At 37.0% G+C, this 15,007-nt stretch overlaps 1 protein-coding gene across 4 annotated transcripts in view; it reads right to left on the bottom strand.

The window, feature by feature from the left end:
• Positions 1-15,007, bottom strand: part of LOC130012935 (uncharacterized) — a 54,568-nt gene that overhangs the window by 17,601 nt on the left and 21,960 nt on the right. For 3 of the 4 annotated variants that reach the window (XM_056101128.1, XM_056101131.1, XM_056101129.1), the window contains exons 2-3: positions 14,445-14,666; positions 13,654-13,884 (exon numbers count right to left, since the gene is read on the bottom strand). In XM_056101128.1, coding sequence (XP_055957103.1) covers positions 13,654-13,884; positions 14,445-14,666 — 453 coding nt within the window. The remainder of the gene's footprint in view (positions 1-13,653; positions 13,885-14,444; positions 14,667-15,007) is intronic. The other variant, XM_056101130.1, reaches the window with a different exon arrangement.

Genomic DNA, 15,007 nt, shown 5'->3' with positions numbered 1-15,007 from the left:
TAGAAAAATACGCAATAATTAAAGGCCTTTCCAGGGGAGCCATACGAGAGTGCGCTTACCACACAGCCAGAGGTGGGGTAAGCGATTTTATAGAACGCTTTTTAACCGACAATCCCGCAATTAGCAGGGAGGAGATGAAAGCAGAACTGACACCTCGTTTTGACGAAACGTCAGACAAAATGGACATAATTTCGTCCATGAGAAATTTAAAACAAAAGCGAGAAGAAAACGTTCAACAATTTTCCGCTCGAATTCTAGCAACAGCGCATCTAGCATACTCAAACGTGGGAAATCCGGACGTACAGACCCACATGGTGCTAGCGTTTACGGGCGGTATAGCTGATAAACAGCTATACTATGAACAATGGCGGAAGTGCCCACGCACTTTACAGGACGCAGCGTTGATCGCCACACAGTAACAGGATTTCATGAAGAGGTACATTACGCGTACGGGCCAACAGGCACCCCCAGCGGCGTTAGTGGAAAGGATGGAAGTGGATCATTTCCGGCCACGAAAATGCCGAAAATGCAACCGAGCAATTTATGAGAAATAACGGACCCGAGCGATATATGCGAAGTGACAGACCCGGACAATTTATGCCAAATATCGGATCCGAGCGATTTATACGAAATTGCGGACCAAGGACTTTGGGAAGGGGACAAGCACTCGAGGCGAGAGGACGCTTCCTTCAAAATTTAGCAAACCAGGAAAACTACTAGACTTTCTCCAATCAAGAGCTGTTGGAGAGAGTGACGGAGACCAAAATTAATTAAATATATAAGTTTGGTGGGGAATCCGAGTTCATGCTTGGTGAAAATTCTCATTTTTAATGTCTTGATGGTTATATAAATTAAAGAATTATTCACATAGGTGGTAATCCCAAGTACCAACAATGCCAACTTGGATAATATGCTATAAGTCTAGTGTAGTAGTAGGCCTACGGTTGTTTTAAAATAAAAAAAAATTAAAAAACTTGACTACGTACGCTCACGTATCATGATCTCCCTTGAATTTTTCGACAAGTTAAAAACTCTATAAGTTTACCGTGTGTCTTATTTCAGCAGATTGATGGGGGAAATATTCAAGTTTTTAGCGCCGCGAGGATTGGCGACAAACGCCGGTACTAGCACACGTGCAAGGTGTTCTGATTCAAGAAGTATAGGTAAATTTGTCAAATAAAGAATATGGACGAATATTAAAATATTTAATTTTTTCTTAGGCATAATTTAGTACCTTTTTGCATTTGATGGTTTTACTTGACAGGCCGATCTCATAGCATTTTCCGAAGATTTGTAAAAAATACAATAATACTCTAGGCCTCATAAAGATTTTGCATTTTGTGAAGATTTGTAAAGTTTAAATATTAGGCCTCATGATCTAGGCCTAGATCTACCTATTTTAAAAAAAAACAGCTACCCAACAAGTCCCGATAAGCAGGCAGAATATCTCCCTGCATTTTGTGAGGATTTGTAAAGTTAAAATAATATAGGCCTACTAGGCCTCATGATATATGCCTACCTATTTCTAAAAACCGTTATCAACTGTCAAAAAAAAAGGTCACAATATGCAGGCAGAATTCTCACAGCATTTTATGAAGATCGGTAAACTAAATTTAAAATAATACTAGGCCTTGTGATATAGGCCTATATGTTTCTAAAAAAAAAGGGTGATCAGCTGTCAAAAAAAAAAATATGCAGTCAGGATATCTCACAGCTGTTTGTGAAGATTTGTAAAAATAAGATAATACTAGTCCTCATGATATAGGCCAACTTATTTCTAAAACAGTGATCAACTATCAAAAAAAAAATCAATGAGGACACAGGATATGCAAGATCTTAAATTATATGGCAGCACATTTGTCTGATTTTTAATACATTTTTTTCCTGAGGTGAATGAAAAGGGAAAAACGTTTGTGACAGGTAAAACCAGAATTAAATAGAATTTGGTGTTCTGTTAAAGGTAGGCAGACATATACGGTTCTAATTGTGACAGAATTCTAACACAAGTTAGGCATACTTAGCACCATCCACTTACCTTAGCAGTAATTATATTATGGCACTGTTATATAGGGAAAGGAATACTTCTAACATGATTCCTTTCCCTGTATAACAGTGCCATCATGTAATTATCTAACATGATTGGGGAACCACTGTGGCTCAGTGAGTAAGACACAGGTCACAGGTTCGATCCCGGTGTTGGCCGAGAAAGTTCGACATTTTCCAGTATGGTTTCCCCTTGTCAGTGGTGCAGGACGGAGGGTCTGACAAGGACAGCTGTCTATTCGTTCGGATGGGACGATAAACCGAGGTCCCGTCTACACATTGGCGTACACGTAAATGATCCCATGTATGCCCATCTTCATTAGCCCAGTTTGGCGCAGAAAAGTAGGACGTTAAACCTCACAAGGAAATTTTGAGTTCGATTCCGGTGTTCGAGAAAATTTTTAGCTCCACCTTTTGTCAGTGGTGCAGGACGGCGCGTTCGGCTAGGAACAATGTCTAGTCATTCTGATGGGATGAAAAATCAAGGGTCTGCTGGCATGCACGTAAAAGAACCAATGACATTTGGCATTCGAAATAAGCGTAGGTTGTGGAGCTGCTTTTCAGTCAAATATTCTTAATTTTATTCCATTTCAATTTTCTAAATTTGAGGTAGCATTGTAAATATTATGGAAGCTACAAGCAAACATGTTTGAAAGGAAGCCTAAGTTTGGAATGGCACCAAGTTCATTTCTCATAGACTATCAAGAACATTTGTCGGTCTGCGAATCAGATCGAAATAATTAATTTTTATACGCCCACATTGAAATGTGGTCGTATATTGTCGTCGCCCCCGTCCATCCGTCCAGCGTCCACAATTGCTTGTGGACGCTCTAGAGGCTAAAGTTATTACCCGATTGACTTTAAATTTATACACAGTGTTTAAGGTCATGGGACTAAGAAACCTATTGATTTTCAGCGATTTCTGATAATTACTGCCAGAGTTATGGCCCTTGATCACTTCAAAAAATCATTTGGACGCTCTAGAGGCAAACGTTAATATCTGATTGACTTTAAAATTATACACAGTGTTTAAGGTCATGAGTCGAAGAAGCCTACTGATTTTCAGCGATTTCCGATAATTACTGCCAGAGTTATGGCCCTGATCACTTCAAAAAATCTTGTGGACGCCCTAGAGGCTAAAGTTAATATCCGATTGACTTTAAATTTATACACAGTGTTTAAGGTCATGAGACGAAGAAGCCTATTGATTTTCAGCGATTTCTGATATAATTACTGCCAGTGTTATGGGCTTGATCACTTTGACAAATCTTGTGACTCTCTAGAGGCTAAAGTTATCATCTGATTGACTTCGGATTGATACACAGTTTAAGGTCTTGAGACGAACAAGTATATTGATTTTCATTGAATTTTGATAACTTGAACAGCTAAATCCATGATATTAAATGTTTTGTATACTCAACGTTAGCATGGGGCAGAACTTTATAAAAAAACAAACAAGTTCTAATGATTTTCTGATAATTACTTAATGAGTTGTTACTCTTAATCAGATTTTAGTGTATTATAAATGTTTCATTACCCAAAAATGTAAAAATAAGCGACAACTCTTGTTGACTGCCCGGACGATTTAGCTGCTGTGGGCGTATGTTTCGTTGCCTGGCAACCTATCTTGTTTTTTAATGGAAATAATAAATTTGAAATGTGAATAGTTGTAGATTTGAAAGCTTATATGTGTATTTACATCTGCAATATAATAGACCCACAAAATCCAAAGACATTACTATGCTGATCTATCCTTATCCTTATGGTTCAAACTGTGTAAAACTAAACTTTTTGTGTTTTCGAAAATTGGCTCAAGAAAATATACCATAGTTGCATTCACATTGCACTTTAAATTTGTATAGATTTATAAGGCAAGAAATGTTTCACACGTTTGGTAATTTACATGATCAAAGAGAAACTTTACAAATTACATGTCAAAAATAAAGTATGACATATTTACATTCACTGTGTAGGCTACATGTTTAGATTTCATTGCCAATGGTTGGATAAATTTAACTTAACAATGCATTTATGTAGCCTAATACGTTTCTTGTTACAGTATGGTAGTAATATCATACATTTGCTAGTGTAGGTTTAAATTTAAAAGGGACACAGAGCTACATACACATAAATTCAATAGTGTTGCATTGTAAAATGTTCGATTTACATGTACGTACATGCAAGTCTTACCTACATTTAAAGGCAAAAAGAAATGTTCTTTAAATTAAAGGAAAATTCTGAGATTTCGCAGGATACCTGTTGATAGACAAATTAAAGAAATAGCCCCCATAACTTGTCGGAAAGTTTCAGCTCAATACATTTTGCCATTTGAAGGGGTTATGTGACCTATTTATGGAATTCCACTTTAATATTTCATGAACTAATTGATAAATGTGACTAAATGTGAAAATATATTATATGAATAAATCTCTAGTGTCCCCCAAATTTTTTTGAAAATTGTAATCTGTGTATTAAAGTTACAATAAATGGTTTTATGCCATCATAAAGGGGGCGGGGGGGGGGGTGCGAGTCAAATTCAATTCAAAATGGATAATTTTTGAAGTTTACTGAATACATGTACACATGAGAGCTATCTGTAATAGAAATTGACTTTTACACAAACTAGGCCATTTCGTTACTAACATATACTTGGTTCAATTTTATTTCAATAATTCACTTGCGAGGAGGGGTCTAGCAGTGGGAGGAAACAGGAGGACCCGGGGAAAAACAACGAGGTTGGACAGGCCAGACTACTCCTTGTCACGTACAACCGCCGAACCGGGGAATCGATGTTGAAATTGAAAACAACATCGAACGTGATATGGTTTGCAAATACTATTTCAAATACAAGCTAAACAAACCATTCAACCTGACGAAGAGCGAGTCGTTGTTATCAACATAATGGTCCCGATCACACGGTGGTGACACCAAACGACGTCATAATGATGGTTGCTAAGTAGAAGTATCAAAATTCTAAATTTGTTTGACTTTCATGCTTAAAATGTAAAGCGACAACAAAGTAGACATTTTTCGTCTTAATATTAGAAATAAGATGAAACAGAATTAAAATTTACACTGAACAAAAAAGAAGTTGGATTATTCATTGTTAAAAGACAATCCGTAATACATGTATATTATACGTGAATGAATACAGTAAACAATAGTGTTTGGTATTTTCGTAAGTGTAAGCCGCTCGATGTTTTTCTGGCAATTGTTCCCAGTATTAACCAGTCACTACATTATTATTTTTCAATCGCTTGATTTATATTTTTTCAAATATGGGACGATGACTAGATTGTACAAATTATAGTCCTAACTAATGATAATGGATTTTCAACATACCTGCTTAAGGACTCAACGGAGTTTTATCGTAGGCCAGCGCCCAGCACCCGGATTCGAGATCTAGTTAGCAGACATAATTCTCAGCGTACTCCAGCACACATATTCTCTAACCGTATTCCAGCACCCGGATTCGAGATCAAGTTAGCAGACATATTCTCTCACCGTATTCCAGCACGCGGATTCGAGATCAAATTAGCAGACATATTCTTTCACCGTATTCCACCCGCATTCGAGATCAAGTTAGCAGACATAATATTATTCTCTCACCGTATTCCATTTCCAGCACTCGGATTCGAGATCAAGAAAGCCCACGTATTCCTACGCCAAGAAAAACCTAGATATAATTATCACGAAAATAATTACCTTTATATTAGAAAATAAAATTTTAAAACATATTAATGCAAAGTATTATGTAATAGATCCCCCGATCATACCCCACACCCCAAAATGTACTATTACCGTAAACATACTAAAATATCGCACACTAGGCTAACTGAGGATGCAAAAAAGGGGTACGTCCATTTTGCATCAAAAAGTACCCAATCAGCTTTGATGGGAAAATGTTATTTCACGGAATCAAGGGATGAATAAACTACTAGAATACAAAACTTCAGAAGGCTTCTATGCTGGAATTTCGAGATATTACCGTAAACATACTAAACATATTGGGGAAATCAGGTTAGGGTAGACTCACAACGCACGCAATAACTTCTAAACTAGCTTTGGTGGCTTCAATATCTTTATTTCACTAAATCAACAGATGAATAAGATATGCACATGCCGAATTTCATTAACTTTCTATGTTGGCGTATCGAGTTATACCACCGCAAAGTTCCTAGCACCCGGATTCAAGGTGGAGTTTGTGGGTTCAATAAACAACAGGGACGCCCACGCTGCGTCAAAAAACGACCCAAACCAGCTTTGATGGGAAAATGTTTGTTATTTCACGGAATCAAGGGATGAATAAACTATTAGAATACAAAATTTCAGAAGGCTCCTATATTACCGTAAACATACTAAAAATATTGGAGAATCGGGTTAGGGTAGGCTGACTGCGCACGTAATTACTTCTAAACTAGCTTTGGTGCCTTCAATATCTTTATTTTATTAAATCGGCAGATGAATAAGGTATGCACATGCCGAATTTCATTAACTTTCCATGTTGGCGTATCGAGTTATACCACCGCAAAGTTCCTAGCACCCGGATTCGAGGAGGAGTTTGTAGGTTCAATAAACAACGGGCACGCCCACGCTGCGTCAAAAAACGACCCAAACCAGCTTTGGTGGTAAAATGTTTTTTATTTCACGGAATCAAGAATGAATACACTACTAGAATACAAAATTTCAGAAGGTTCCTATGCTGGCGTTTCGAAATATATCACCGTAAACATACTAAACATATTGGAGAATCGGGTTAGGGTAGGCTAACTGCAGACGTAATAACTTCTAAACTAGCTTTGGTGGCTTCAATATTTTTATTTCGCAAACTGGACAGTTGCATAGGCCATGTACATGCCGAATTTCATTAACTTTCTATGTTGGCGTATCGAGTTATACCACCGCAAAGTTCCTAGCACCCGGATTCGAGGTGGAGTTTGTGGGTTCAATAAACAACGGGTACGCCCACGCTGCATCAAAAAGGAACCAAACCAGCTTTGGTGGGAAAATGTTTGTTATTTCACGGAATCAAGGGATGAATAAAGCATAAGAATACAAAATTTCAGTAGGTTCCTATGCTGGCGTTTCGAGATATATTACCGTAAACATATATTACTGGTTCAATAAACAACGGGCACGCCCACGCTGCATCAAAAAACGACCCAAACCAGCTTTGGTGGGAAAATGTTTGTTATTTCATGGAATCAAGGGATGAATTAACTACTAGAATCCAAAATTTGAGAAGGTTCCTATGCTGGCGTTTCGAGATATATTACCGTAAACATATGGGGAAAATCAGGTTAGTGTAGGCTCACTCCGCACGTTATAACTTCTAAACTAGCTTTCGTGGCTTCAATATCTTTTTTCACTAAATCCAAAGATGAATAAGGTATGCACATGCCGAATTTCGTTAACTTTCTATGATGGCGTATCGAGTTATACCACCGCAAAGTTCCTAGCACCCGGATTCGAGTCAAAGTTTGTGGGTTCAATAAACAACGGGTACAACGGGTATGGTTTATTCATCCCTTGATTCCGTGAAATAACAAACAGTTTCCCACCAAAGCTGGTTTGGGTCGTTTTTTACGCAACGTGGGCGTGCCCGTTGTTTATTGAACCCACAAACTCCACCTCGAATCCTGTTGCTAGGAAATTTGCGGTGGTATAACTCGATGCGCCAACATAGAAAGTTAATGAAATTTAGCATGTGCATACCTTATTCATCTGTCGATTTAGTGAAATAAAGATATTGAAGCCACCAATACTAGTTTAGAAGTTATTACGTGCGTAGTGAGCCTACCCTAACCTGATTCTCCCCATATGTTTAGTATGTTTACGGTAATATATCTCGAAACGCCAACATAGGAGCCTTCTGAAATTTTGTATTCTAATAGTCTATTCATCCCTTGATTTCGAGAAATAAAAAACATTTTCCCACCAAAGCTGGTTTGGGTCGTTTTTTGATGCAGCGTGGGCGTACCCGCTGTTTATTGAACCCACAAACTCCACCTCGAATCCAGGTGCTAGGAACTTTGCGGTGGTATAACTCTATACGCCAACATAGAAAGTTAATGAAATTATTTTGGCCTGTTCATGGCCTATGCAACTGTCCAGTTGGTGAAATAAAGGTATTGAAGCCACCAAAGCTAGTTTAGAAGTTATTACGTGCGTAGTGAGCCTACATTAACCCGATTCTCCACATATGTTTAGTATGTTTACGGTAATATATCTCGAAACGCCAACATAGGACCCTTCTGAAATTTTGTATTCTAATAGTTTATTCATCCCTTGATTTCGTGAAATAAAAAACATTTTCCCACCAAAGCCGGTTTGGGTCGTTTTTTGATGCAGCGTGGGCGTACCCCTTGTTCATTGAACCCACAAACTCCACCTCGAATCCGGGTGCTAGGAAATTTGCGGTGGTATAACTCGATAAGCCAACATAGAAAGTTAATGAAATTTAGCATGTGCATGCCCTATACAACTGTCCAGTTGGTGAAATAAAAATATTGAAGCCACCAAAGCTAGTTTAGAAGTTATTGCGTGCGCAGTCACCCTACCCTAACCCGATTCCCCAATATTTTTTAGTATGTTTACGGTAATATATCTCGAAACGCCAGCATAGGAACCTTCTGAGATTTTGTATTCTAGTAGTTTATTCATCCCTTGATTTGGTGAAATAAAAACCATTTACCCACCAAAGATGGTTTGGGTCGTTTTTTGACGCAGCGTGGGCGTGCCCGTTGTTTATTGAACCCACAAACTCCGCCTCGAATCCGGGTGCTAGGAACTTTGCGGTGGTATAACTCGATACGCCTACATAGAAAGTTAATGAAATTTGGCTTGTACATGCATTATGTACCTGTCCAGTTGGTGAAATAAAGATATTGAAGCCACCAATGCTAGTTTAGAAGTTGTTGTGTGCGCATGCAGTCAGCCTACCCCATCCCGATTCCCCCATATGTTTAATATGTTTACGGTAATATATCTCGAAACACCAACATAGGAGCCTTCTGAAATTTTGGATTCCAGTAGTTTATTCATCTCTTGATTCCGTAAAACAAAAAACATTTTCCCACCAAAGCTGGTTGGGGTACTTTTTGCATGCTCAGTTAGCCTATTGTGCGATATTTTAGTATGTTTACGGTAATAGTACATTTAGGGGTGTGGGGGGGGGGGGGGATCGGGGGATCTATTACATAATACTTTGCATTAATATGTTTTAAAATTTTATTTTCTAATATAAAGGTAACAATTAGTTTCGTGATAATTATATCTAGGTTTTTCTTGGCGCTAGGAATACGTGGGCTTACTGGAATACGGTGAAAGAATATGTCTGCTAATTTGATCTTGAATCCGTGTGCTGGAATACGGTGAGAATATGTCTGCTAACTTGATCTCGAATCATGGTGCTGGAATACGGTTAGAGAATATATGTCTGCCAACTTGATCTCGAATCGGCGTGCTGGAGTACGCTAAGAATTATTTCTGCTAACTAGATCTCGAATCCGGGTGCTGGAATACGGGTGAGAGATTCCGCTCGGTCATTTTTACAGCTAATAAATCTCCACAACTCTCCCTCTTGCATAATTTATGGCATTGTTTTTCATATAAATAGTAACTGGTGAGCGAAGATCACAACATTGTTTGGAGTAAGGCACAAATGAATAAATATTTAACCCAATTCACTCGCTTGCTTTCATTTTCAACATTATCAGGCTAACAAAATTGCGTGATATTCACACATGTCACCGGAAGTCCAATTTCTCGTGAAATCTCGCAATTTTGCGGGATTTACTTATCGGCCCTATCCGACTGCTATGATAACACGTCATTACGTCGTCACAGAGTAAAAATACATAGAGTGGCGACTCGCATTACCGCTCATAGAAACACAGCGACGCGCAATGCATCTTGTGAATTGTCTGTAATAAACACACACTGACAGTTCGCTCAACGACGTTACGATATCTATATCGATGAACTAAATCTCTTTAATTTCGTAGTTTTATAGTATTTTCGGTAACAAAACTACTGAGAATTATCACATACAATCATAATATGTTAGTTGTGTGTGTGTTTCGGGAATTTATAAAACATGATTCATATTTCTAAAACATGCATAAAGCGTGGTACGGCCCGGAATTAATGAAGTGAGACTGAGACGAGAGACGGCATTTGTGACGGTTTACGAATTGGTTTATTCAAGGCCGTAAATTATTGTCGATTTTTACGAGGCTTTATTAAATTTGAAACTATTCCACCAAATACCTGTTGTTTCCATTCCTAGATTTGAAATGTAGGTCGGGTGTTCGATCCCTGCATTGGCCGAGAAAGTTCATCCAGATTTTCCGGCGTGGTTCTCCCTTGTCAGTGATGCAGGACGGAGGGGCTGACAAGGAAAGCTGTCTAGTCGTTCGGATGGGACGAAAAACCGAGGTCCCGTGTACACATTGGCGTGCACGTAAAAGATCCCTTGGCAGTTGGAATTCGATATAAGAGTAGGCCGAAGTGCCGCTGTCCGGGCAAAATTTCCCTCATAGCACACACTGTATGGCGTATGCCCGTCTTCATTAGCCCAGGTTAGGAGCAGAACAGTAGGACGTTAAACCCCATTTCATTTCATTTCATCCTGGAAACATGTGTGAAGTGAAACGTAACTGTGTTCCATAAAATTGTGTCTAGTTAGCCTGTCAGTGTCAGTAATATTTTGTTAATTTTTTTCTGCCACTTATCAGAGTGAATCGCATGTAGGTACCCAAAAACATTATCGCCTAAACCAAATATTTATCGCCCGCTCAGCCAACAACGTAACCATAATGCTTTGCACGCGGTGTCTTGGTAGACAGCATGGCCACATGGTGTTTGTTTATATTTTTTAGGGGTTTTAAAAATGGGTTAGGGTTAGGGTTAGGGGTTAGGGTTGCGCCCCCCCCCCCAACATGTATTTCACGGCTACGCCTCTGACTGTGTGCTTCTCGTATATATGTTATGTTAATAAAGTAAGCTTTCATTAAAATATAAAATAGTAATTTAAGAATATTAAAATTGAATTTCAAATAGGCATATAATGTTTTCCAATAAACAGATTTGAGCCGTTGGTTGTTTTCCAAGATAAAATACCTTTGGATCCAACGTTGACTCGCCGTGTGCTTTTATGATTTTTGTTCTATTAATTAATGTAGGGCGTAGGCTTTCATTTTTAAAAAGTAAAATAATTAAAGATATTGAAATTCTATTTTAAATAGGCCTATAACATTTTTCAATAAACATTTTTTGAGTTGATTGGTTTCTCTTTTTACAAACAAGTATAAACCCAAAACAACTTGAGAATGAATATTTTGCATATTGCTCTGGGTGTCATGTATTGTTTTGACGGCCTTTATAGGCCACCTAATACTATGAAATTGTCAATTTTACACTACTGCACAAGAATATATTGAATTATTATAAATATGAAGTTTGCTCTAGATATCTATCTCATTAGGTCTGATCTGTGTTCAGAGTTACTTTTATTTTTGCGATTTTTTTGTCAACTGATTATTTTGAAAAAGAAAATTTAATTTATGCTGTGTACTATTATGGAATTATCTGCCATACAAACTGAAGTTAACCATACAGCATACTATTACTAGATAATCACCGAGTAAATTAAAATTATTTTGAATTACTGAATGGTTTAAAATTAGTGATAGTGCTTCAGTAAATACATGTATTTTATTGGTCGGATTAAGGCCTACCAGTAAAAGGGGAAATGTGATTTTTAATAGCATAACAGTATTAGGCTTACTGTTTTATTAAAAGCTTATTGCAACTGAAAATTGAGCAAAATAATATTTTTAAAAAAATTGGAAAGGTATATTTCAGATACCATAAACTTAACACTTTGTTTACCACAAGTAATTGTAGGCCTACATAGATAGAATAACATTTTTCGATAAACAATCATAGAAAAAATTAAGCTTGTCCATTATCCTTTTGCCAGAATACAACAGATTCTTCAGAAAATATAGTTAGTTCCCTCGCACATGATTCTTTTTCAATTGCTTTTAATGATAACATATGAATCTAAATTTATTTTATTCGGTAGACTGAAGGCCTATTATTGTGTTTGTAGATTTTATTTGTTTTTACAAAAACTATAGAATGTTAAAAGAACATGTGCAACTACAGACAGTAAAGCTTACTATTTAAAATTTAATCCTTTAAAAATCACATCTACATGTAATTCTAAAATTACGAAAATACTAGATAGCATGCGATAAAGAATGCAAGGAATAATTTGGTTTACATCGAAGCGCAACTACTACTAAAAAAAACAGGGCCTACAATTTAAATTACCGGCCATTAATACGTTTATTAGACCTATGACATGTCATGGAGTCAGGTGGCGCGGTTTCGATTCCCCGCTTGTACGAGACAAGGAGTAGGGTCGCCTGTCCAACCTCGTGGGTTTTCTCCGAGCCCCCCAGTTTCCTCTCATCAATCAAGTGAATTATTGAAATAAAACTGAACCATGTTAGTCCCGAAATTACCTAGTTTGTGTCGAGTGGACGTTAAACTAAATTTCTTTCTAGTCTCTGAAGTCTAGAAGGCAAAAAGGTTTTATCTCCCAAATTACTATTTAAATTTCATTGTTCACTTTACCCGTCTGGACAAAAAATCTGATTTTTAAAAGCGTATGCAAGTTAAAGATATTTAATAGCGCTTTTATCTGGTGTATCTTTCATTTCATTTTCTTATGAATTAGACTATATTATAACAATCATGTTCGCTTTTTTGTTGCATAATAATAATAATAGTTTGTTCAGCTATACTCTTCGTTTAAAAAATGTATGGGGCAGCCATCTTCGACACAACAGTATGCTAGACCATAAAATAGATAGTGAGTAGGTACAAATACTTGGGACCCAAGATGGCGTCTTTGTACACCTGACGTCATATTTTCATGACGTCATAGGAAATTTCTGGCTTCACAGTTGTCGCAACATTATTTACATACATACGGCTTTGGTTCTAGGTATTTGTGAGCACGACTGCTATGATATGACGTCATTACGTTATGCTAGGTTTTTGCTCGTGGAATTCAGCTTGAACAGTCGTAATTAGTTGTTCCCACAGGCGTAATGTAGTCTTGTATTGTCACAGGAGAAGTCGACGAGGAAGGCTTTTGAAAATTGTGTATACAAAATGTCGTAAAGCCAATAAGTCTGATTTTGTATGTGTAATCGGTGTTATTCGGACACAAAAATCGAAACAGTTTGATGGGGCTTTATGCTGTTTAGACCTGTTGTTGCTACGAACCTTCCTGCGAAACCCATCACCTCAGAGCGTTTTAATCCTCCAAATATTAATCATCTACTATTTGTCATATTCATGGCTCCTAATTTTGATCAAATGGTGACGCGACGAATGCTGCCTACCTTTTCTAGAATATAAGTTCTCATTTATTTGGTAAAGCCAGGGCTAATACGTTTTGTAGAATATCTAATACGTTCGTGCCGTTGTGTCTATATAGTAGATTCCCTTACTCGGAAATAAGATTGCTAATTGTTGCTTATCTTATCCTATTCCAAAACTGGCAAACTGTTGAATCAGTAATATACTTACCTGTGAATATTTGTAGTTCACATATGTATAAATATTGACGTTTTATTGAAACAAAAACAAATCTAGCCGATAATGATGGTACAGATGGTTGATTACATCTGTCTATGGTATAAATAGATTGTCCTGTTGATGTATGATCTTTATAACATGCTGTAGCTGAAATAAAACCTCCTTCATCACAGTTACCAGTTGAACTCAATCTAACTTCAAATCCTTTGATGTTGTTAGTACCTGGAAACAATATGAATTGTATGTAACTCACTCAGTGGGGCTTGTATCACATTTAACAACAATTTAAAAACAATATGAAATGTATGTAATAATAATGTGATAATGCTGAAAATAATCAGAAATTATATCCTTGCCACATTTACTATTTGTTTAACCCACTCTATTAATAATAATATCAACACTTTTAAAGTAATTGAAACATCCACAAATCTTATTCGGCATATTTTAACCAATAAATTGGGTGGGAATTTAAGACTATGGATCTTACAACACTTACAAAGGACCGTCATTGCAGGAGCAATAACTTAACAAACTTAATATCATGTTTTATGAAACAAATGCTTTGTTTTTTAATCAATCAGTTACATCTATTTCCACATCTAAAAACAACAAAGTAAAAATTGTGTTGATTGAACTGGATATATTGTAAACTATTGTTCTAATATTTAATCATCAGATATCATTCTGCTTTCAGGCATTAAGTTTCAAAAGGTAAACTGAGAAGTCGTTACTATGCTCTATTGAATGTGGCAGTCCCATTTAGTTATAATCTTACGTACCCCCATCTATTCTGTTAAATATCTTCATACTACTGATATCAAAACTCTGTTTTAGATCAACACACAACCATTCTCTTGCTTTCTTGTTATTAGTGGACGTACAACTTCCACCAGACCACCACTGATAAGTATTACCATCTACAACTCTAGATGAAACGCCACTTCTATATGTTGAACTTTGCCATGTTGGTTTATTAAGTGCCACATTAAAGGAACCTAAACCTGAAATTATATTGAAGACATTCATGGTAGTTTGGGTGTATAAAGTAGTCACCCTATCAGGAATTTGCAAGGCACTTAATTAGGATTGTGTAGGCATGTTTATCAACTCATCATCCACCCCTTGTCCGATGTTGATTCGATTAGGTGGCAACCCCCTAAATAGTTTGTAAATGTTTATCAGTTTTTGTGACGCACGCTCTCCAATTGTAACAGACGGATAGCAGCCTCCATAACTGTACGTTCAAAACACTTGGCTAAACCTTGTTTAATTTCTACATCATGATCCCATTCATAATTTTTGTCTAAATCGTGGTAAATCGTTATCAGTTTTTCTGACGTAT

This window comes from Patella vulgata, chromosome 5, assembly GCF_932274485.2.
Source record: "Patella vulgata chromosome 5, xgPatVulg1.2, whole genome shotgun sequence".
In the NCBI taxonomy this organism is placed as follows: Eukaryota; Metazoa; Mollusca; class Gastropoda; family Patellidae; genus Patella; species Patella vulgata.
The sequence above is the reverse complement of the archived record's forward strand: the minus strand, read 5'-3'. Positions and strand labels throughout refer to the sequence as shown.